The sequence below is a fragment of the Nomia melanderi genome, chromosome 2 (assembly GCF_051020985.1).
Source record: "Nomia melanderi isolate GNS246 chromosome 2, iyNomMela1, whole genome shotgun sequence".
NCBI classification, from domain to species: Eukaryota; Metazoa; Arthropoda; class Insecta; order Hymenoptera; family Halictidae; genus Nomia; species Nomia melanderi.
The window spans coordinates 2,339,665-2,362,726 of record NC_135000.1 but is presented as its reverse complement, the minus strand read 5'-3'; the positions used below and the strand labels follow the sequence as shown (position 1 = coordinate 2,362,726).

The 23,062-nt window shown below is 33.5% G+C and overlaps 1 protein-coding gene across 8 annotated transcripts in view; it reads left to right on the top strand.

Moving 5' to 3' along the window:
- Positions 1–23,062, top strand: part of Pdfr (Pigment-dispersing factor receptor) — a 94,547-nt gene that overhangs the window by 40,002 nt on the left and 31,483 nt on the right. For all 8 annotated transcript variants that reach the window (XR_012998047.1, XR_004234796.2, XR_012998046.1 and 5 more), the window contains exons 2-3: positions 1,327–2,030; positions 4,652–4,759. Coding sequence is in view for 5 of the 8 variants with exons in the window: in XM_031974200.2 (XP_031830060.1) it covers positions 1,949–2,030; positions 4,652–4,759 (190 nt within the window). In the remaining 3 variants the exon portion in view is untranslated. The remainder of the gene's footprint in view (positions 1–1,326; positions 2,031–4,651; positions 4,760–23,062) is intronic.

Sequence of the window (23,062 nt, the reverse complement as noted above, 5' to 3'; positions counted from 1 at the left end):
CTTCGCCGCGTAGTTTCTTCGATAAACTAACTGCGACACGTTCCCCGCTGAACGAAGCTAATTACGAAAATTAGTTTCGACCAGCCCCCGGGGCCTCGGATCAAACGAATTTGTCGCGAATTAATAGGCATCCGGCGCGTAACGAAAATTCATAATCGACCGTGTGATAATTGTCGAGTGAGATGCGTACTGCAAATTATCGCAGTCGTGTGGAGTATTAAAATGAAAAAATTTTGGTGAACAATTCGTTTGTTCATTGTGAATTTAGTGAATTTTGGGGAAGGACAGTTTCGACGCAAAAGAATACCTTTTTCTATTTTACCATTTTACTGTGTAATCTTTTTATTTCTTGAGTTTCATCATTCTCATACGGTACTGTGACTTATTTATTTTTATCATTTTGTAACTTCGTTATGTTATTATTTTACTTGTAACTTTTTTATTTTATTAATTTTATATCATTTTGTCGTATCCCTGTATTATGTTTCTACTTTCTCATTTTATTTTGGTACCTTTGCTTACTTTTATTACTTTATAACTTTTTCATATTATCATCATACTATGTAACTTTTGTCTTTATTTCATTGTATGAAGTTTTTATTTTATTGCTCCACTTTACTTTTATTGCTTTAGAACTTTTTCATTTCATTATCTTATATATAACTTCTCATTTTATGATTTTACTGTATAATCTTTTTCTATTTCATTTCATTGTATGACCTTTTTATTTTAGTATTTTACTACATAACTTTTCTCACTGTTTCAATATATGAAACTTTTATTTCATTATTTCCCCTAGAAATATATTTAAACATTTCATTAACAGAGTATTTTTTAACACGTCTGTTCTTTTTATATAACATTATATTTACACATATATCTAACAATTTTGTATACGTGTTTGACTAGACCGAAAAACAATTATCTATCTTCAAAATAATTTTCCTGTTGAATATGGAATGCTCTTATTTCTACTAAACATAACTCAATAATTTACCACAGTATACCCATCAAATTCCCACTCGTGTAACATAAACCAATTAGCACAAAATCAACGTCCTTTTGAAAAAGAATGAACACAAACCACCTCTCGTACAATCAAAATTTTTCAAGTCCGTCTCACAATTTCCAACCGAGACAGTCCAATCCCACAGAGACAGAATCGTCACCGAGACGAACTTCGACCGATCAACAAACTCCTCGAGGTCTCCTTAAACGTAAAAACTAACCCGCAGCGAACAAAATGAAACTCTGAAGAAATAGCCCATTTAGCCAAGAACATCCCGCAAGAAACAAACCCTCACGATATTTCATTTTCCGTTGCAGAAAATCCACCGGCACGCCTCCAGACCATCCAGAAGCACAATTCAGCAAAACCAACACGACTCGTCCGTTTCCTTCGAATAACTCCGGAACAGAAATTCTCCTTGATGCCAAATTGACGCGACAATTGTAGATCACCCCCCCAAAGATAAATACAGAGAGAACGGAGACCCTCGACGAAATAAAGTAATTAAATCTCTTCCTCCGATTGCGGACAAAAGGGCTGGTCACACAGCGAAAGTGACGACTGCATGAAGCAGCAATGGATTAATTGATAGAGAAACGTTATCGGGATCACGGAGATCACCGGGTTGGATGAAAAAGAAGAGAGAAGGAGTTCCTTCCTCCGATCGCGAGGGATGCGAGACAAAAGGACTGTCTTCTCGATGAAAGGGTGAACGTTGATCGAAGACATCGACAATTCGTTTCGAAGGACACGATTGTTGCGAAAGGCTTCAAGAAAGAAAAGATCGAACAATGTCGATACACGGCAGGGGTGCGACGAGGGAGACCGGTCCTCGCGGAAGTCCCTATTGATTCGCGGGGGTGGACGGCGAAAGGGGAGGATTGAAGATGTAGAGACGGGAAAGCACGAGAGGCCTGAAAATGGACAATTAGAGGCAAGATGGACGCGGCTAATGCCATCGGCAATAACACTCGAGACTTCTGCAGCACCAGGTACAAGGACTTCATCCCTCCTGAGGGTGGTGAGTATCGAGTATTTTCGTTGGTCTCTGTTTTAGTTTAGTGTGGCTTCTCTTTGGAACGGTTTTTGGTTCTGATTCTTTGTGGTTGAGAAGTTTGAGAGTTTTCGGAGGTGTTGTTGTGGTGAGTTGAATCGTGTATTGAAGTTTTATGTGTTGGTAGGGGAGTTATGTGTTGATGTATTGTTTGGGGGATATTTAAGTTGGCCGTTTGGAGTTTTTGATTTTGGATGTCGGGGATATTAGTAATTTTGGAGTTTGAAGGTATGGGGAAGTTTAGGTATCGAGGGTGTCAAACATTTTTGATTTTGGTGATGTGAAGAGTTGTAGGTTTTAAAGACATCGAAACTCTTAGATTTTATATAAAAAGATGATATAAATATGATATGATATAAAAAGATTTGGGTATTGAAGATATCAAAAGTTTCAAATTTTGAAGATATAAAAGGTTTATAAAAGATTGAAGGATTCAGAATATGGAGGATATCAAAAATGTTTAATTTCGAGAATGTCAAAAATTTTAAATGTCAAAGATTTGAAAAATTTGTAATATAACAGATATCAAAAATTTTAGATTGCGAATATATTAAGCATTTTATGGCTCAAGGATATAACAAATTTTAGATATCAAAGATGTAAAAAATTTGTAATATTATGGATACCAAAAATTTTACATATTAAAAATATAAAAAATAAAAAATTTAAAGAAATTTTAAATATTACAATTCCAAAAGCTTTAGATTTAAACGATATACCGAATTTCAGGTATCACAGTTACCGTTACACTAAATTATTCCATTCATCCAGCAATTCGCAATAAAACAATCCTTCGAAAAATTAATAATTTCACCGTTTTACCGTGTCACGTACAGAAAATCCGCATTATTCCACAAGCGTCCAAACCAACACGACTGGCAGCTCATCTCCATTTTCCTCGGCCACAAAACTTCTCCCGCAAGTAATACACTCATGTCACCATCCTCCCGACCGAAACTAACGGGGGCAAATAACAAAAACGCGCGGAACGTCTCCGTGAACGCGTGAGAAGTCATATCTACCAATCTAAATTCAGTGGGGACCGAGTCTTCTTCGCTCGGATCCTCTAAAAACTCGGAAAGAGATATAACCGGGAAACGCGAAAGTTTCTCGCGGCAGCCGGTTGTCCAGCGATTTTACAAGGGAACCTTTTCAACTAGCACACGTAGATTTCGACGAAACTTATCTCAGATATATGTAGTTCTCAAGAAAATATTTCACGCGTATTTTTTTCTATCAACCAACATCCTGCATCCAACTCAGCACCAACTGTGAAGCTGTGAAAACGTCTCTCAAATTTAGGGGTTGAAAATGTATTTTTTACAATAACTCTAAAACTAGAGGGTGTAGAAAAGAAATTTTTGTTTAAATTGTAGAACAAAGTATTATTTCTCGCGATACAACCAACTTTGTTTACCAAAAATATTGTAAAATTTAAGAATATCATCTGCAAAGCAATCTGGAATACTTTTCTCTACGAGAACTAGAAAATGGTGCATCTAATAATTATGACTAAATTGTAGAATGCGAGAAATTTCAAAACACTTGTCTATTTTGGTCCGTAGTTCTTACATATGGTTGACATGACGATAGAAAATATTTAATATTAGATATTAAGTATTTAACAAAGGAAATGAAAAAGTCGAAAAAGATTTAAAGCTTTTAATATATTATTTTAAAAAATGGGTTTTAAAACACATTTCCTGTATAAATAATCATTTACACCGAGGCGAACAGTTTAAATAAGAAATTCCTTTTCTACACTCCCTAGTTTCAAAAATATTATAAAAATATACTTTCAACCCTGAAATTTGAAGGCTGTCTTCACCCCTCCAAAGTGGATGTTGGCCGATAAGAAAAAACACGTGTCAAATATTGTTCAGCGCGCACAATATTTTTTAAACTTTAAATTTCAAAGTTAATTATATGTACGCTTCAAGCGGCAAATTAATGGCACTCGAATATTTGGGGTTGGTGCAAATCAGTCCACACTTAATTTTAAAACTAAAATTTAATATTAAACTTAATATTTTAGTACAATGTTGTTGCAAGAGCGTTTGTTTGATGCTTACTGCTCGATAAATTTACAAGAACTGGTGAGTGTCGGAAAAATATTCCTAGCGGGACCTCAATGGTTTTATCTCAGGTATCGGTTAAGGTAAACAATAATAAGGGATGGCCTGTAATCTCGTGATCTACCTGAAGTTTTCAGTTAGGCAAAGCCAGATCGAAGGCACAAAAAAAAAATGGAAAATCCCGAAATTGTCAAGGTGGTACATGCCTTTACTTCGGAAAGTATAATTTTTGTCTAACGGTCTCCTCGAACAATGATGCTTCCCAACACAACGTGCATCTCGTTGGGAACCAAACATAACATCCGAAACATGTTGTTACAACGTAACAAATATTTTCTTGAGAACCACGTCTTACTTAAGTTCCATCAAAATTGGGGTGTGTTGGTTGAAAAAAGTTCCTCGTCAGTTGAACTTCCTCTTCCTACAGGAGGACGGGGTGATTCGATATCAAATTGTGTCGCGACTTCCGCGCGACAGTAATAAGCTGCAGCTGTTTTCTTTCTCGTTTTTCAGAGCTGTGGTGCGAACAGGTCTGGGACTCGCTGCTCTGCTGGCCGCCGACCAAAGCCTCGGCGACGATCAAACAGAGATGCCCCTTCGAGGACGGATTCGATACGACCAGTAAGTGTGCTGCTGCGCGGCAACGTTTGATGAATGCACATTTAAATTGCTTGTTAGCGTGGCCCGTCGCCGTCCACCACGCAACGCCACGCCACGCCACGCTTGATAATTAGAATGCACGTGTAATTTTCAAAGAACAGGGGTGGATATGTGTTTGTTTGGTGTGCATTTGTTCACCTCTTAGTAGTCGATTCTCCTTTAGACTATGTTTGTTTTATTATCCTTTATTTACTGTAATGTTATCATTTTATTTATTTACTGTTCCTTTCGTTATACTTGATAATTAGAATGCATGTGTAATTTTCAAAGAACGGGGGTGGATATGTGTTTGGTTTGGTGTGCATTTGTTCACCTTTTAGTAGTCGATTTTGTTTCAAATTGTGTTTGTTTGATTTATTTCGTTGAAATAATGTTGTTGTTAAAGTATTGTTGTTCTCTATTTGGTAGAAGATTTTAATCTTAAACGTTTACTATGCCTGCTGCCGTGGTTTATAATTAAAATGCATAATTGTCGAAGAACAGCTTTGTAGATGTGATCGATTTGGAGTGTATTTCTTGACCTTTTAGAAGACGATTTTTTTTCAGATTGTATTTGTTTCATTTTGTTGAAATAATTTATTTGTTTTTGGAATATCACTATTCTTTATTTATTATAAGATCTTAATGTTCCATTTTTACTGTGCCCTTCGCTATCATAAATAAATAGAATGACTGCATATTTTTTCGAAGAACAGGGTTGTTCCTTTCAGGTTATCCTCAAATATTTATATTGTAATAGAAAATCGTATATTATGCATAATAAAATATTTTAATGTATATAATATACCATTCTAATAAGATATATTATAATAGTAAAATTATATAATATCAATGAGAAAAGAGGAGAATATTTATTGTTTCCATTAATTCGAGTATTACTTAATTTTATTATTAAATAGAAAAATTAACTTCAGTCGATGAATATTCATTTATTTATACTATTTCATCATTTTTATTGTTTTTTTATTGAGTCGAGATGAAAAGCTCCGTTACGAGTTCCATTTGCTATTATACGACAAGGGGTTAAGGGATCAGCCAGGCTTTATTCTTTTATAACAAAGTTCAGGAGATTGTTATGAATTTTACGCACGCCTCTATGAAAAATAAACCACTGGGAAAGTAAACGTGAGAATTGGCAGAGTTTGTGGAAAGCTCGTATAAGATTGAACAGTTCTTTTGGAGCTATTGGGATTTGTGGACAAGTCTAACCACATTGACATCGAGAAACGAAATATCTTCCTTTATCCTGAAATTGCCTCGTCCAGGGACAATGAAATATATCGTTTACTGCATTATTTAAAATGTAGTATTCAAGTCATTTATAATCGCATTGTTTTCAGATGAATCTCAGCAAGTTCTGATCACTGTGAATGCATTATAACATAAGGTTGGACCAAGTCAAATGAAATTTTATGAAATTTTAATGTATCTTTCCTTCGTCCTCTGAGAAGGAACTTAAAATATTTCGTTCATTTTAACAAATTATGTATGAGTGTATATTAATTGAAATAGTACTCACAAATATACAGAAACATTCAAAGAGGCTAAGTAGTTTTATATTATTCTAAATTATGGTATTATATATTTTTCATTAATTGAAATTATTATATTCTATATATTGAATTAATTTGAACTTTTATATTCGACGTATTAAATTCATCCTAATTTAGAATTTAGACTATGGATCTAGGGTTTAACATTAATTTAATTGAGATTAGAATTAAATCTGTTTAGACTTGGCTTGATTTGTACAATTCCCACTGTTGTTAGATTAGAGGATTAATATTAGACTTATATTTCTATATTATTTAACCAACTAATCAACAAATATATAATTTAATATAGATCAAAATTAAATATATCTAGACATAGTATGGCTTGTGAAATTTTTACTAACATTAGATTAGAGGATTAAGGTCAAATTTCTATGTTTATGTTGTTAAATCAATAAATCAATTAATATCTAACTTAACTTAGATCAAAATTAAATCTATCTCGACTTGGCTTGGCTTCAAAAATCCTTGATTAGACCCAACCCAGACTTACATCTTCATATTAGTCAAACACTAATCAAATAATACAATTCAAACAATCATCATCTAACTTTCGTCTCAATTTATACTCATTCAACTGCTTCTATATAATGAATCTTCACGTCATTGAGAAATGTAATTATACCACTTCCAATTACACTGCAGGCTTCTCATTCCCTAAGAAAAGAAAAGACCGAAAAATTCCAGAAGAAAAAAACACACGTAAGTTTCTATTATCACAAAAGAATTCCTCGAGACTCGAGAAACTCGTTACCATTATTTCAATTGTCTTTCTGGCTCGGAGTACTGTTTGATTAATTATTTTCTCGAGCGGAGAAGAATATCTACGACTTTTTGGTGGAAAATCGACGGCCACTGTGTGCATAGGAAACTGATGATGAAAGTATTTCGTGATTCCGGTTAGTAATTACAAATTCCAGGATCGCAGTACTGGTCTTAATTGAAAAGCTGCACTTCAGGCGAAGAACTTTGGGGGATTTCGTGATTTATTGCTGGCAGAGCGTTAATCTCCGAGATCGTCTTGGCATGAGGAGAGCTGGCACTCGAAACGACGCTATTCAAGTACCCTTAATGAGGATTGACACGCTTTTAATCAATCCTGCCATTGAACATTATGATTTTTAATATTCCATTAACAGTATCATTATTTCTAATTGAATTCTTTTCAAGGAAACAACGTCACTTGTTGTTTCGATTATTTTCAGTGTTTTTCGAAAGTTATGTTTTAAAATTATAGACTATCAGGATATAAAGTATCTTTTAAGAATATAGTGAGAAAATAAAGTAAACAATGAACATTTTTAGAATTTTTTAAAAGTATCTAAATAAATTACCCTTTTTTTGTAGTATGCTCGGTACCATTTTTCGTAAGCACCATTCGCCAAATTAATTCCATCTTCTTTCCTCTGTTCCATCTGTGTCATAACAAAAATCAATTTTTGCTTTTTTAACATTCTCTTCAAAGCGTTACCATTTTGAATTTAGTTCTTCTTTTATAAAAAAAGTATCGTGATTCCTCTTTCTCTGATAAGAAAATTTCTCAAAAAATTGTAGAACGTTTAAAAAAATTATTTTTGTAAAATTCCGGAACATTTATAAAAATTATTTTCGTAAAAATCCAAAACATTTTTAAAAATTATTCTTGTAACATTCGAGAAACTGTAATTGTCAATTTCATTGTCCTTCAACCCTACTGTGTGCATAGCATCATTTGTCGAATGGATTTCTGTTTTCAAATTTATTTCTGTCATGATAAAAATCCAATTTTCCAAACATCATTGGCAGATCGCTTCGCGAATCATGCAAGTAACTTTAATCTCCAACTTCCCAGGAGCAATCCAATATAGGCTCGAATATTAACTATCTGCAAAATTGGTCTGGCTTATCAAACTACGTACCGGAAGTAAGCCCCTTCATCGCATCTGCAAACTGGAATTGTAATCTGAACTCTGATCCGTGACATATAACACACCCGGATCACCTGGCAAACCCGTATATTCACAATTCAATACAGAATCTGTAATTGCTGTTGTTCTCTTTACCATTTCCGGTGTACCAGCCTGTGCACTATAAATAGAAATAAACAGTGCATCTTTTTTAATTTTCACTTATCCCCAATTCTATTGTATTTACCCAATTTTGTCTCTTCTATATTATAATATTTTTTTTCTACATGTGTACGTATACAGATACATTCTTCTATTATAAAATATATTTTTATCGCTTTCTCTTCCATTGTAAAAAATATATTTATCAAATACTTTCTTCTAACATAGTATTTTTATCACTTATCTTCTTCTCTAAAAATATATCTTTATCAAATATTTTCTTCTAACATAGTAAATATTTTCATCGCTTATTTTCTTCTACTATAAAAAATATATTTATAAAATACCATCTGCCAACGCAGTAAACTTCACATACTTTCTTCCAGCATACAAAGAAATACGTATTATGTATAAAATATATAAAATATAAAGCAAGATACTTGTTTGCCAGAGATTTACGTGAACACCCTGTATAAATCTCGCCTGCAGACGAAACAGTGCAACAACCGGGTGCATCGTAACTAGAGGGGGTTAGTTTATATTCAAGGGCAGCAACAAGTGTTCCTGATTGCCTTTAACTTCCGTCTAATTACCTGATTCGTGCAGGTCGCGTCTAAAAGCGGAACGAATGGGTCTCGCCGAAAGGTGGATGCCTAGAGTTTAACTTTGACGAAGAGCAACGGGCTCCCTTTATGAGCAGCGCCGTCAATCTCGGCCGGTACTTTTTTTCTCTCGCTTTTCGCTTGCTTCCTGGCATCGCTCAGGGGGAAGGAAATTCATTTGAACGGTAACGGGAATGAGAGATTCATTCGATAAGAGAAGAATGCTGGAGAACCTCTTCTAAATTTCATTCGTTTCAACTTTACTTCATCGTCCTTTGAGGAAATTCTGAAATTTTTCATTTTTCTGTTAGCCAACCTGCAGATTTTAATTCTTTTGTGAAGATCTCAAATTCTTATTAATTTCTATGAAGAATACTTTGAATTTTGAATCTACCAAAAGAAAGTTCTATGATTTTCGTTCTTGCGCGAGAAAATTTTGAAATCCTCATTCTTTTGCAAACATTTTTTTATTATTTTCTTTATTTATTATTGAGAGGTTTTAATAACTTTGTTTTTCCGCGATGAAATTGCCAATTTTTAGACCGCAATGGAATAGTGCTAGAATTTTATAATTATATTTTTATAGGAAATGCGGAGAGTATTAGCTTTTATAATTTTCAGTTTTTCCGTGTAGAAATGACAAAATTAGCAATCCTTTCTGGAAGGAGTCCACTTTTTGTTTCAGCTATTTCACTTTAAATGAAACACAATGCTTTCTATCTGTGTTTAAATCTCTCGCATTTTTGTCAGAAATATTACACCAAGCCCAGACATTTTTTTAAAATTGTTCACCCCAAGATGAACAATTATTTGCACAAATAAAAGTCATAAAATCCATTTTTTAAATAATACATTAAAACTTTAATTTTTTAAATATATTTTCAGTTCGCCTTGAACTGAACAATTTAGTTGCATACGAAACGTGTTTTAAAAAGTATTGTTTAAACAATATATTAAAAATAATTCCCTGAAACAATCCAGAACACTTGTCTCAAAAATAAGATATAAGAAATTAGAATTAGAAATTAAAAAATAAAAAATTCTTAGAACGTGTTCTCTATTTTGGTATATAGTTGTCACATATAGATTATCAATTTTAAGAGTTGTTCCCTTCTCCCTCAAATTGTATGTTGGCCAATAAGAAAAAATATGTGTGAAATATTTTTTTGAGAATTCTGTCTCTCATAAGTTTCATCAAAATCGGCAAGCACTGGTTGAATGGAGTATAAAAGTTCCCTTGTGGGTGCAACTAAATGGTCGCAAAGTTCAATGCAACCTCATTGGGGACTTACATACGGGGAGAATAAAGTTCAAAGTTTTCGTCGCGCTGACAAAACATCGGTCCCTTCGGCTCCGATGGTAGCGAAACGAGCCCAGCCCGGATCAAAGGGAACGACAGTACTCCCCAGGTTGAATTTTCATGTTTACTCGGCCGTAGAATTGAAATGAAAAGCTTGCAACTCCCGACTTTTCCTTGCTCGACAATAGGGCCGAGACAGATCGCTGGATCTCTTGGCCATTGCTTCTGATTCCTGGCAAATGGTACGGTAGCATGAAAGCGGCCAGTCCAAAGAGGATTGCAATGATAAATTGTTTTGTTCGACTTCGGCTCCCCAATAATTTTGTACTGCTTTAGAAATCTTGGGTTGATATAGTTTGAAGTGTTAGGTCTACTGGAAAGTTCTGTTCGTTTTTGAGTTGGAAGGAAATAATGCGTTTTCAATCGTAGACTTAATATATGTTCAGAAAAATGTTTGTATTGGTTGAGAATTTAAGTTTGATTTGGTCGAATTTAGTTTGAAATATTAGGTTTACTGGAAGATTCTGTTCGTTTTTGAGCTGGAAGAAAATAATACGTTTTCAATTGTACATTTAATGTATGTTCAAAAAAATGTTTGTATTTGTTGAGAATTTAAGTTTGATTTGGTCGAATTTAGTTTGAAATATTAGGTTTACTGGAAGATTCTGTTCGTTTTTGAATTGGAAGGAAATAATACATTGTCAATCATAGACCAAACATGTTCGAAAAATGTTTGTATTATTGTGTATTGTGTTGTTTGCTAACTTGAATTTGATTTGGTTTGAATAGATTTGATTAGATTTATTATTAAGTTTACTTTAAAAAATGTATACAAGTGTATTTGTGTTACTAAGTACTGCCTGTAATTTATACATTCTTATTAGGTAGTAAAGTATCATAATATTCTATTGAATTAATTAATTGTTAACTTACAACAATGAATATCGTAAATAACAATTCATTATTGTTTAGTTAATTAATAACTATGAAATCAAATAATTCTGCTAGTTATTTGTTTCAATTTAAATGATTCTGAAGGATGTACTTATATGAAAGTAGTTTTAATACCATTGTTTGGAGATTTGAAGTTAACTTGGGTTTTAATGAATTTTGTGTTAATGATCATGATTTAGTTGCTTTTATTTGCGTGAGAATAAATTAATTGTTTCGTAGTAATCATTAGTACTGTGATATATTTTAATGTTAATGTATGGTGAATATTGAAATCGAAAGGATTCGGAGAAACAAACGTCATATGAAACGTTCTGCTCTTCTTCATTAATTCTAGTGAATCGAATATTGATTATACTTATATTATACTTGATACAAATTTGTATTGTACGAGTTTGATTAATATTTTCATTTTCTATATAATATAAATATCTTCAGTCTAACTATCAGAGTCCAGTCTTCTAGTTCCAAAATTTCCCCTCCAATGCAAATGCTAATAAGATAAATCACTGACCAGCCTAGTCAGAAATAGTTTCTCCATATCTTCACCCATGCCCATCCAATTTATTCGAGCACAATAGATCCTAAATTGCCACATTGTTCCATCTAAATTCATAGCTTCCTCGAAGTCCAATTCAGAGTTACTCGAAACATTGACAAACACACTCCTCACCCTTCATGCTCTGAGGGTAATTCGACCCCTTATTGCCTAAACGTACTTTAGAGTACCACCATTATTAAAATGTTATTGCAACCATGTTTACATTTTCTTATTTTTATTTCTTTACAATTTAATATAATTTCATTTTAATAATTAATTATGTGACTATATATTTTAATATACTTATTATAAGATATATATTATAATTCGTTAATAATTAATTTATATTTAGCAGATGTTAATATTGGTTTTAGTAATTCAATTTATTACTAATTTTGTAATATATAATATTATATAAGTAATACACTAATCTTATAAATACTAATTATATAATATAATGTAAGAGTAATACTGTTACTCTTGTCATCGATTCTCTGATTGGAAATATAAAAAAAGAATATCTATATCTCACTGAAACTATCATTAACTCATGTTTTGCAAAATGGGAATTACACCATTTAAAAAAAGCATTCACACTAAACACTTAACAGTTAAATTTATTTAGTTTATGAAAATTGTACACCACTGATTATTATTATAATTATAAAAAGAGGACGTCTATATCTTAGTAAAATTTTTATTAACTCATTTTTTCCAAAAATGGACTTGCGCCACTTGAAAAAAAAACACTTCAAAAATGGGCTTATAGCACGTAAAAAAATGTCTCAATTTAGGAGGATATCGTACATCATTAATTATATAATTACAAACATAAAAAGAGGATATCTCACTAAACCTACCACTAACTTACTCTCTTCAAAAATAGCCTTATACCATTTTAAAAAAAGCGGCTCAAATCTAGTGTTAAAACATTTGCAGATATTATCGCCTATATCGTGTTACCGATGTACACACTGCGACACACGATGGAACATAGAATCCGTACCGATTGAATATGGAATTTTCCCGATCATAGATTCGTTGCCTGTTGAGCCCATCCCCCGTGCCACGTGACGCACAGTTTCGGTGCACAGTGGAAAAACCCGGAAAGGAATTTGCATTGGCCGGATTAACGGCCGGCCAGATGTGACCGTCGCGTCGTCGTCCCTCCATTCGCGCAGCTTGTATTCGATTCGTCCCCGTGTGTCCGTGCCGCGCGACCTGGATGCAAATTTCAACTGTGTTACAATTGCGAATCGCAGCAACGGACCTTGAAACCCACGGATTCAACGACAGAACTACCGGCTATCTGACCACTTGCACTATGATTTTCTTCGCGACCGCGCTCGACGGAACTGTTTCATTGTTCATTATTCGCTGGAAAGAGAAAGAGGTTGGAAAATTATTGTATGTGAAGGTTTAACGGGAAGATATACTCTATAATTGATGGTAGAGGAATAACGTTTAATTTGAATTTGAGAGAATTGAATTATATTTGTATCTGTTAAATTCTGTTTCAAGTGTTTACTAGGTACGCAGTTCCTTAGTATAATATTTCAATTGTCTTCTGATCGAATTAAATAGATTTTGTTTATTTTTCTTTTACGAATTAGACTAGTTTATTTGTTGGGATTTTAGTTTTTCTATTTTCTATTTCCTATTTTCTGTTCTTTATTTTCTGTTCTGTATTCTCTATTCTCTATTCTCTATTCTCTATTTTCTGTTCACTAAACTCTATTATTTACTTCTTAATCTTTATTCTCTACTCTCTACTCTCTACTCTCTACTCTCTATTCTCTGTTCACTAGTCTCTATTATTTACTCTTTACTCTCTATTCTCCACTCTCTACCCTCTATTCTCTATTATAGTACATACAGGAATAAATAAATTGTTTTAATAATGTTTCAAAAAAACATTCTTATCCTTTAAATAATTGCAAATCAACTTCTTTAATCGATTCTCTGCAAAGCAAAATTTATCTTTTTTCGATCATTTCAGAAGAAGATACCTGAAACGAGTAATTTATATCAGTCTAGTAGTTTCAGTGTTAAATACATCGTCCGTTCGATCGTAACTTCAGGTCTGTTCTCGGAATACGATCCCTTACGGGATTTGTACCGCAATCGAAGTATCACCGATTCTCCTGGCGGCAAACACTCTTCCCACGAGTCAAGAGATATCATCATTAATCCGTGAAATTTACGCGTTCGTAACTCGAGAATCTCGCGTAGTTAAAAATTTGACAACTTTTAATGAACTTTCTGTTTCATTTGGAGTCTGACGACGTGTGCTAATTTCACTGCATTACCGTCAGGAACTTTATGTTCGTGTAGAGTTACGGGATCCGATAATTATTCGCTGATAAAGCTAATGGACTTGTTTATCAAAATTCTTTGGCGTAGCCAATTATGCAGGAAATATTATACACACATTATGTATTATATATGTATATATATGATGTAGTGAAGGGATTTTGTAATTGAAAAATAAGAAGAACATAAAATAGAAAATATAATTTAAAAAAACATGATTTTACAAAAATTTATAAAGAATCGTTATTAACATATTAGTATAAATTTGATTTTTAGATTGCACAAAGTACGCAATGAATTTGTACATCGTAAGAAAAATGTACAAACCATTCAAAATATAGTATTCTGTATAATATTTATTAGGGAAAATCATTTTCCGTTTATTTTGTACCGTTTTCCACGTGTTTCAGTTTACTCTGTATCATTTCCCATCAATTTGAAAACCTTATTTTGCTAAACAGGTTTCCTAAATGTAAATTTGTATTCAGTCGCAATTTTTTCGTAACATTTAAGCATGAGTGCGTACAATTACAATTGTTCTACATTCTACCCAACAAGAACAACATAAATTGGCAAACACAAAGAACGAGGGGAAGGAGACAAAACAGAAACCACGTTTAATGGGACAGTTGCAAGACTGTTTCATATCTAAATGTAGAAACACCAGGAATTATATAGGGGATTAACGTAGCGGAGACGTAAAAACGACCGACGTGGAATGAATACAAAAAGACGCCTGCGGAGAGGAGAGAAAGAAAGAAAGGAAGGGAGAGAGAGAAATAGGAACATAGAGAAATGAAGTAATTTTGATATAGAGAAACAGGGAAACAGTGACATAGGGAGATAAAGGAATACATGAATGGAGGAATAGATTAATAAAGAGTAGATTAATAGACGAATAAAAGAATAGAGAAATATAGAAATAGAGATGCGGAGAAGTAGTAAAATAGACGAATAGAAAAACTAAAAAATTAATAAGTAGGAAAATAAGAAAACAGAAAAAATAGGGAAATAGAGAAACAGTGGCATATGGAGATAAAGAAATAGAGGAATAGAGGAATAGACACGTAGAGGAATAGGGAAATAGATTAATAAAAGAATAGATTAACAGACGAATAAAGGAACGGAGAAACATAGGAATTGAGGAATAAAGAAATAAAGATACGGAGAAGTAGTAGAATAGACGAATAGAACAATTGAAAAATGAGAAAAATAGAAAAATAAGAAAGTAGAAGAAATAGTGAAATAGAGAAATACAGAATTTGAAAAAGAGATAATGAAAGGCAGAAAAACAGAAAAAGAGAGAAGAATAGTGAAAGACAGAAAGATGGAGAAAGATAGAAAGATAGTGAAAGATGGGAAGATAGAGAAAGACAGGATGATAGTGAAAGACAGAAGGGGAGAGAAAGGCAGGAAGACAGTGAAACAGAGAAGGATACAAAAAGAGAGAGTTTTTACCGCGCTGTTAGGGTCCGTAACATGTCGCGGCGTTATCGAGTGCAATCAAAATGCGGAGAAGTGGGTCGAGTGGTGCGCCAACACACCGGCGTTGCCCAATCCACACTGTCAAACAGCTGGGTTTCTCGTTCGCTCTGTTTCTGGCCTGTTATTGTCGTGGTAGAAACGGGAAGTGCATCACGAAGGCCGGGGGGCAAGTTCAAGTAAGGCTGCTCGTGCACGCGAATCGATGTGTCGGTACGCGAAATATTAAAGTGGAGCAACTCTAAAACGCGCACGACGCGCGGGACGAGGCGAAACTGGGCGTTCGTCACTTAAGTAGCTGGCTTTGAGTCCTCGTGTTCGTGTTCACCATTTGCGGGGAATTAAATGATTTCAGTCGGAGTTCAAGATAACTGTTAGCGTTGTTAAGTAAATACTGTCGTAATTGTCGTTCAGTTGTCATGCCACAAATGGAACATGTGCGGATTCAACTTGGATTTATGCAGGGAGATATAGGAAAATTTCGCTCAATTAACTCAGTTACGAATTAGTTATTCACTTAGTGCTTTGAACTCGTTCAGTTGTTGTAAAGTCACGTACTTTAGATTCTTCTTACATTTCATTCAAATTTGTACGAGGCGGATTGAAATTACTCAGATTTAGTTCGATTAAGAATTAAGTACTTATTTAGTTGTTTCGAAGTTGTCCAATTGTTGTAGAGTTGCGAGCAATATGTAGACTCGATTGAAACTTAATTTAAGTATTGATTAAGTGGGTTTAATTTTCTTAGACTTAACTCAATCGTAGTTTAAGTAGTCAATCTTTGTTAAGTTATTTATTTTTAAAGTCGTAAACAGTGCCTAGAAGTAATTTAGATTTGATCGAAATTTCACCTGAATGTATTTGACTCATATTTCACTCAGTTATGGGTTAGGTACTCAATTCTTTTTAAAATATTGAGTTTTTATAAGACAACAAACAGAACTTAAACTCAGGCCAGATTTAATTCGGATCTACTATACAACGCCTGGATTTAATTCAGACTTAAGTCGGAGCTAAATTAAGTAAAATCTATGTAGATTATTTAACTCAAGTCTGGATTGAGTGAAAAAAATATAGATTTAACTTCCACCTGGGTTAGGTGGAATTAACTCATTTATTTCATATCTGGGTCAAGTCTGGGTTAAGTAAACGTGCCCCAAATCCAAGTCAGGTATAGATTATGTAAACATAATTCAATGACTCATATCTGGATTAAATGTAAAATACATAAAAGTCCATTTTTTGTTAGATCAAAATTAGTTCCGAAACCAGAATCACATGTAGATTAATTAAAATTGACTTTCATTTCATTCAGAGTTAAGTTAAATTTGAGTCAAGTAAACTTAAGTTGAATTTGGATTTCGTGATATATTACTTAGACACGTTAAGCTCAGATTGAACTTAAGTCTAACTTGAAACTACCTTCAAATAAACTTAAATATAACTTAAACCTGTAGAAAGTAGAATTACCTCAGACTTGACTCAAATCTAGACCGAGTCAATATCAAGCATAGATGATTCACATTTAATTATAGATATAATTAATTAAATAGACTTCGCTCAAAATTCAAAATGAGTCAAGAAGATTAAACAGAACGTGTACTAATAAATTAAGTTTCACTTAAAACTTATAAATCTTTGTATCCTCCAATTTCCCTAAACTTCGTTCCATTTATTTCAAGATATTTGCAGACAATATTTCCTGATTACCCTGATTAAATTAATGTCAGAGCAGTCTCTCCCCTATCAGAGGGCACCAGTGTCCTCTCTATCCGATGTCCTTGTCCTTTACATTCTTTCTGTGTTCCCGATGCACGTGGATGCTACCCACGCCAGATTAAAGCCCGACCAACGTGACAGATCTATAGCACTCGAGGAAGTTCGACATCTTCCGATAGCTCCCCAGGGGAGATACTTAAACTTCTTGGAGAATCCGAGACGCATACCGACTTGCCGAAGTAATACAGCCGATAAATAATACTCATGGAAATTAATTTCTGTCATTTATCAACCATTTCCTCCAGACTGATAAATTGGAAAAGAAATGACAAACAATCGATCAAATGAATTTCAAGAGTCTCGTTATGACATTGATAAGTTTGAAATAATGTTTGCAACATGTTAGATGTAGCGAGGGTAATAAAGTTATTTGAAGAAAGAGAAAAATGAGGAAACTATTTTGATTGAACTTTCTTTTTGTATTGTGTGAGAACGAGTAATTTGTGGAAATAAGTGCACTGATTGTAATGTAAAATTATACTAGCGATAATGATAATCAGAATAGTGTAAAATTGTAATAGTGATAATGATAATCAGAATAGTATAAAATTGTAAGAGTGATAATGATACTAATAATATTATAAAATTATAATAGTAACAATAACATGGAGAATGATACTAATAATATTATAAACTTATAGTAGCAATAACAATAATGATTCAGTAAATTATAATAGTAATGATGATAATGATAATACTAAAATGATATAGTAAGAAGGATTGATCATTCATTGGCAATCCAAATTAAAGACATATACAGGGTGGTAAAGAAGTATGCATAACTCTTATGATAGATAGTGCCTCATCGTCAAATGCTGCAGAAAATTTTTAATAAACATGCATGGAAAAATGAACGCCCAACACTGCACTTAATATTGATAATGAGTTGAAAAGTTGAGCTTTTAAATTTACTGTGTTGTTTTTCATTTTCATTTTACTTTACTTTACATTTTTTCATTTTTATTTCACTTTACTTTACTGTTTACTTTATTACCTAATTTTGCGAAAAACACGAACGACATTGCAAACTATTAGTGGCCTTAATTTTTTGATCCTGTAAATTACAAGCCATTATCGATAGACTCGACTAATCTTATTTGATTATCCGCAGAGAAAATAAGCCACAAAGTGAATCGCGCAAAAAAGAAATAGCTACAGTACCTCAATTAACCGAGTGTTGTTTGCGACGATCTAGATCGTTCAAAATCTCTCACTTGTCCACAAACGTGATAAACTGTATTTTAATTGATTTATATTTAAAATATACAAATATGTCACATTAACTAATAATTAACCATTCACAATAATAATTATTATTAAATCAATAATTAATTAATACAATAATGATCAATTGCAGTTATTAATATAATTAGCTTAACAAACTTAATGTATGTATCATCTATGAATGACGAACATATTAATTATTCTCCATTAGCAAATAACACATCAACTTTATTCTTTATTTTGACTAACAGCACCGTCTTCAAAGAACACAGTACAGCAAGGGGTTAAACGGCCAATTAAATCCTATAATCGAAATTCTACTGTACCTGCTAATCGAGGCATTTTTTTAATGAATATTTCAGCCGCCTTATTAGGACCGAGCATTCGGAAGATCGGATCAATAACCGAGGCTTTTGTCGTTCCTTGGCTTTGTAGCCATCGTGAAGTTTTAAAGGATGAAAAACGCCACTGAATTCGTGGCCTCTAAGGAAGGCTTTAAAGAAGGTACACGGACGGGCTCCGTTCTTTAAGCCATTCTCTATCGCGGAATATTCATGGCCCTCCTTTATTGCGATATCCTCGATAACGCGGCTGGGAAATGAAGTTGCTTCGCAGCTCGGCATGGAATCAGCATTGTTTAACGCTAGATTTCTGAACATTTGTTGTACTGGGTGGATCAAAGTTAAGTGTAAATAGCACCATAACCTGATTGTACACCTGTGGATTGGTGAAAATTTCATAAAGAACAGTCTGTGCACAATTGACCTTGACTTTGCATTTCAAGGTTAAACTGTTTTTTTTAATGCGATGAGTTCTACTTATTACAAGGGATAAAAGTCTCAAAGGAACCATAGGTCGGAATTCAACCGTTTTTATGGAAAGAGACGTAAAAGTTCAGTAGAAGTTCAGTGATAATTAACCTCTTGCCTTACAATATCGTGTCAGATTCGAAGAGAAGATTTCTAATATGATTTAACAAAATAAATTTCATTGAGTTGTGTTAAGGATAAATGAAACATTGTTGTCCTTGTTGGCAGTTTGTATGGCTTATACTAATAGACATAGAAAGAGCATGGAATGTTTGTTTTACTAGTGTACTATTAACGATAAATAGTTTTAACAAATGCAGTTACGAAATTAAAGCAAGGGTTTAAGTACTATAATATATTATATTATATATTATATTATAACTGATACGTACTGCAGAATCATCATTACGCGTCCCTCTTTTCCTTTAATTCAGTCTTTGACTTTATTTCTGTCTCATCTTTTGCTGTCTACTTTATTCCCATCGCGAAGCGTAATATTCCGCGATTTCTGCTGGGCCTTTATTACCAAACGCAGAAGAATCCACTGCCAATGACTGTCATCGCATGGTAAATATACAGGTAGCGAAACTTTGTGCCATGTACTTCGCAACCACAATATCTCACTATCTGGATATTTTACCACTCCATTTAACAATCTTGCAATTACTTATTAATAGAATTTATTAATAGCCCCCTTGTCCTATGATTCCTCTCACAACTTTACTAGAACTACTTTATCGTTAATAATTTAATAGAGAAAGAAGAATTTGATGCTTATTTTGTATCTACGTTTACTTTAAAGGTTAAATATCGATGACAGATCAGTGATATTTCATTTATACGAAAAATAAATAAATAACATTTAGATTAGTCGAGTTCCGTTGAAAATTTTCATCACGAGACTCACTTGATATTATAGAAACAGGAGTGTACAGGTGAATTTCATATCTTCAAACTTGTAGAAATCTTATTTACCAAGGCAATAATTTAACGACGTATACAAATGGCAATCAGGTTGAACCACCATCTAGCTATATAATAGATGAGTTAGAAGTTCCCAGCTCAATTTCTCAATTTTCTACAGGATTCAACGCACAATGTACAGCCAGCCATTGTCCTATTGCAGAATAATACTTCTTCACAGAAATCGAACCGAATTTTTCCTGCATTGTGCTGAAAAATGATCAAATTAGATGTTATATATCAATGCCACGACCATCTACAACGATCATCCATTAACTCCTTACACTCCGAGGTCCTTTCACATTTATTTCTCCATAATTTTGTATTGCTTTAAGTGTTTTACTTGGAATGTACTTCGAAAGACAATTAGTTAATACCAAACAGCGTAAACAATTATTTGTATCAATATTATTAAAAGTAGTATAACAACATGATGCAATTAAAAAATGTCACACTTCCGAATAAATCTACTGTCGAGTTATATTCGACACAAGAGCGCAAAAAAGGGTTAACAAACTGCTCCAATTCATGGCCATAGATTAACATTAAAACTACCGTACCAGTAAAAATGACTGGTTTCCATTGTTTTGTTTCGCAATCATTGACATCTTAAAAGTATAGAATATTCGATATAATCTTGAAAATTAACAGCTTCGATTAAATACTATAATGAATGTCTGAAGAAACCGAAAATAATCTATTGTTACAATTTTTATAGGGATTGCATTTCAATAGTATTAATCCTTTGCGGGCGAAGATTCTTTGAAATACACAAAATCTTCAGCAGACGAAGCTAAATGATATAGCAATTGCTTAAATAATAAGGAAAGTAGAAACTACGTGCTGGTCTTTTGCTGTTTGAGTAATTAAATCATTTGTTTGCGATTTACTCTGCGAAGCAGGAACATTTCATTTTACTGAAACGTCGACATTCGACCGCAAAGGGTTAAATCCTCGGTAGTTCTAGAGTTAAAGAAAATTGCGAGAGGCGAAAGGTCACGAGTATGGCCCCCAAAGTGAAGGCGTCACAAGAGAAGTTTTCCATTTGAATAGTTTCGAATCAGTATTTCTGTCCACGTATACGAGAAATTGCTCCATGATCGAACGATTCACGTGAGAGTAACGCGGAACAGAAATCCCCGAATCGAATTCATTAATTCCTGTTTACTTTGTTAATTGATTTTATGGTAATAACCGTTGTCCCCTGATGAACGATTGGCGCCACGGGCCGGGAAACAGAAAAATGGTTTCATCGCCGGGGAAAATTGTTTACTCGTTCGAAACGTTCTGAAACAACGTTACAGATTTTCGTTTGCATACGCGCGGTAGCAAACAACGAAGATTCGGGAACATTAAAGTTTAATGCGATCCGATTGAAGTTCTCAATTTTCGATGAGCCAGATCGAGGAAAATTCTGCTTTCGGCTGTTTGCTCGGATTTTATTGAAACTGTCTGGCCTTCGGCCGGGAACTCTCTTGAAGAGCAACCTGGATTTACTTACTGTCGTGGCTGTCTTTGCTGATAATTGATTTGTCTGTGATAATTTGTAATGTTGAATGTTATAATAAACCTTGTGTTTTAGTTGTATCGAACAGTCAGTGGTTTGTATTTAATCAATAAATTATGTAGATCTAACTTCAGTTTAATTTAAACTTGAATGGAGATGTAATTCAAGTTTGAGTCAAGTTTATTCAAACTAAAGTTCATTCAGATTTGAGTTCATTCTGTTTGAGTCAAGTCGAATGGTTAATTGAGAACTGGCTTAGTTAGCTCTTGTACCTATTTAACTTGGATATATTTTCACTCAAATTACGTCTGGTTGATTAAAATTTGATAGTTAATCTGATACATTCAGGACAATTCTAGTTAATACAAATTTAATTGAGATTTACATCAAGTTTGACATTAACGTATGAATCGAGATACTTGATACAGATTTAACTTAGATCTGAGTCAAGTTTGAGATAATTCACGTAAAAAACAACTGTGCTTAATGTAGATAGATGCTAAATGCAGATCTTCTTTAAGTTTGAATCAAATTTAATTGACCCAAGTCTAAATCAAACTTGACTCAAGTCTAATTAATCCAAGTCTTAATCAAACTTGAGTCAAGTCTAGCTAACTAAGACCTACCACAGTTTTGAGTGTAATCTATGCTGAGTTTAAATCCAGTCAAAGTCTAGTCAAAGTTGAGTCAGAGTCGAGCCAAAGCAATCAAGGTCAAGTCGAAGTCAACTCAGAGTCGAGTTAAAGTCGAGTCAAAGTCAACTCAGAGTCGAGTTAAAGTCGAGTCAAAGTCAACTCAGAGTCAAGTCAAAGTCCAGTCAATGTCAACTCAAAGCAATCAAAGTCAAGTGAAAGTCGAGTCTAAATCGAGTTTAAATTAAAAATCCAATCAAAGTGAAGTCTAATGCAAGTTTACTCCACCCCGATACATATAATTATCTCCAAATGAAATTCAACTGAATTCTGACTCTGTATAACTCATACCTAAGTTGATCCTACGTTTGTTATGCTTAATTCACACCAAACTCAAATTACGCTTGAAGATACCTTCCGCACAAATCTATATCAAATTTACTCACTATTTAACTCACGTATTTAACCATACTCAAATAACATTATTATTTCCCATCACAATTACACAATTACAAACGAATCCAACTTCAGACACATCTGCAATTAGACTCTATAATTCC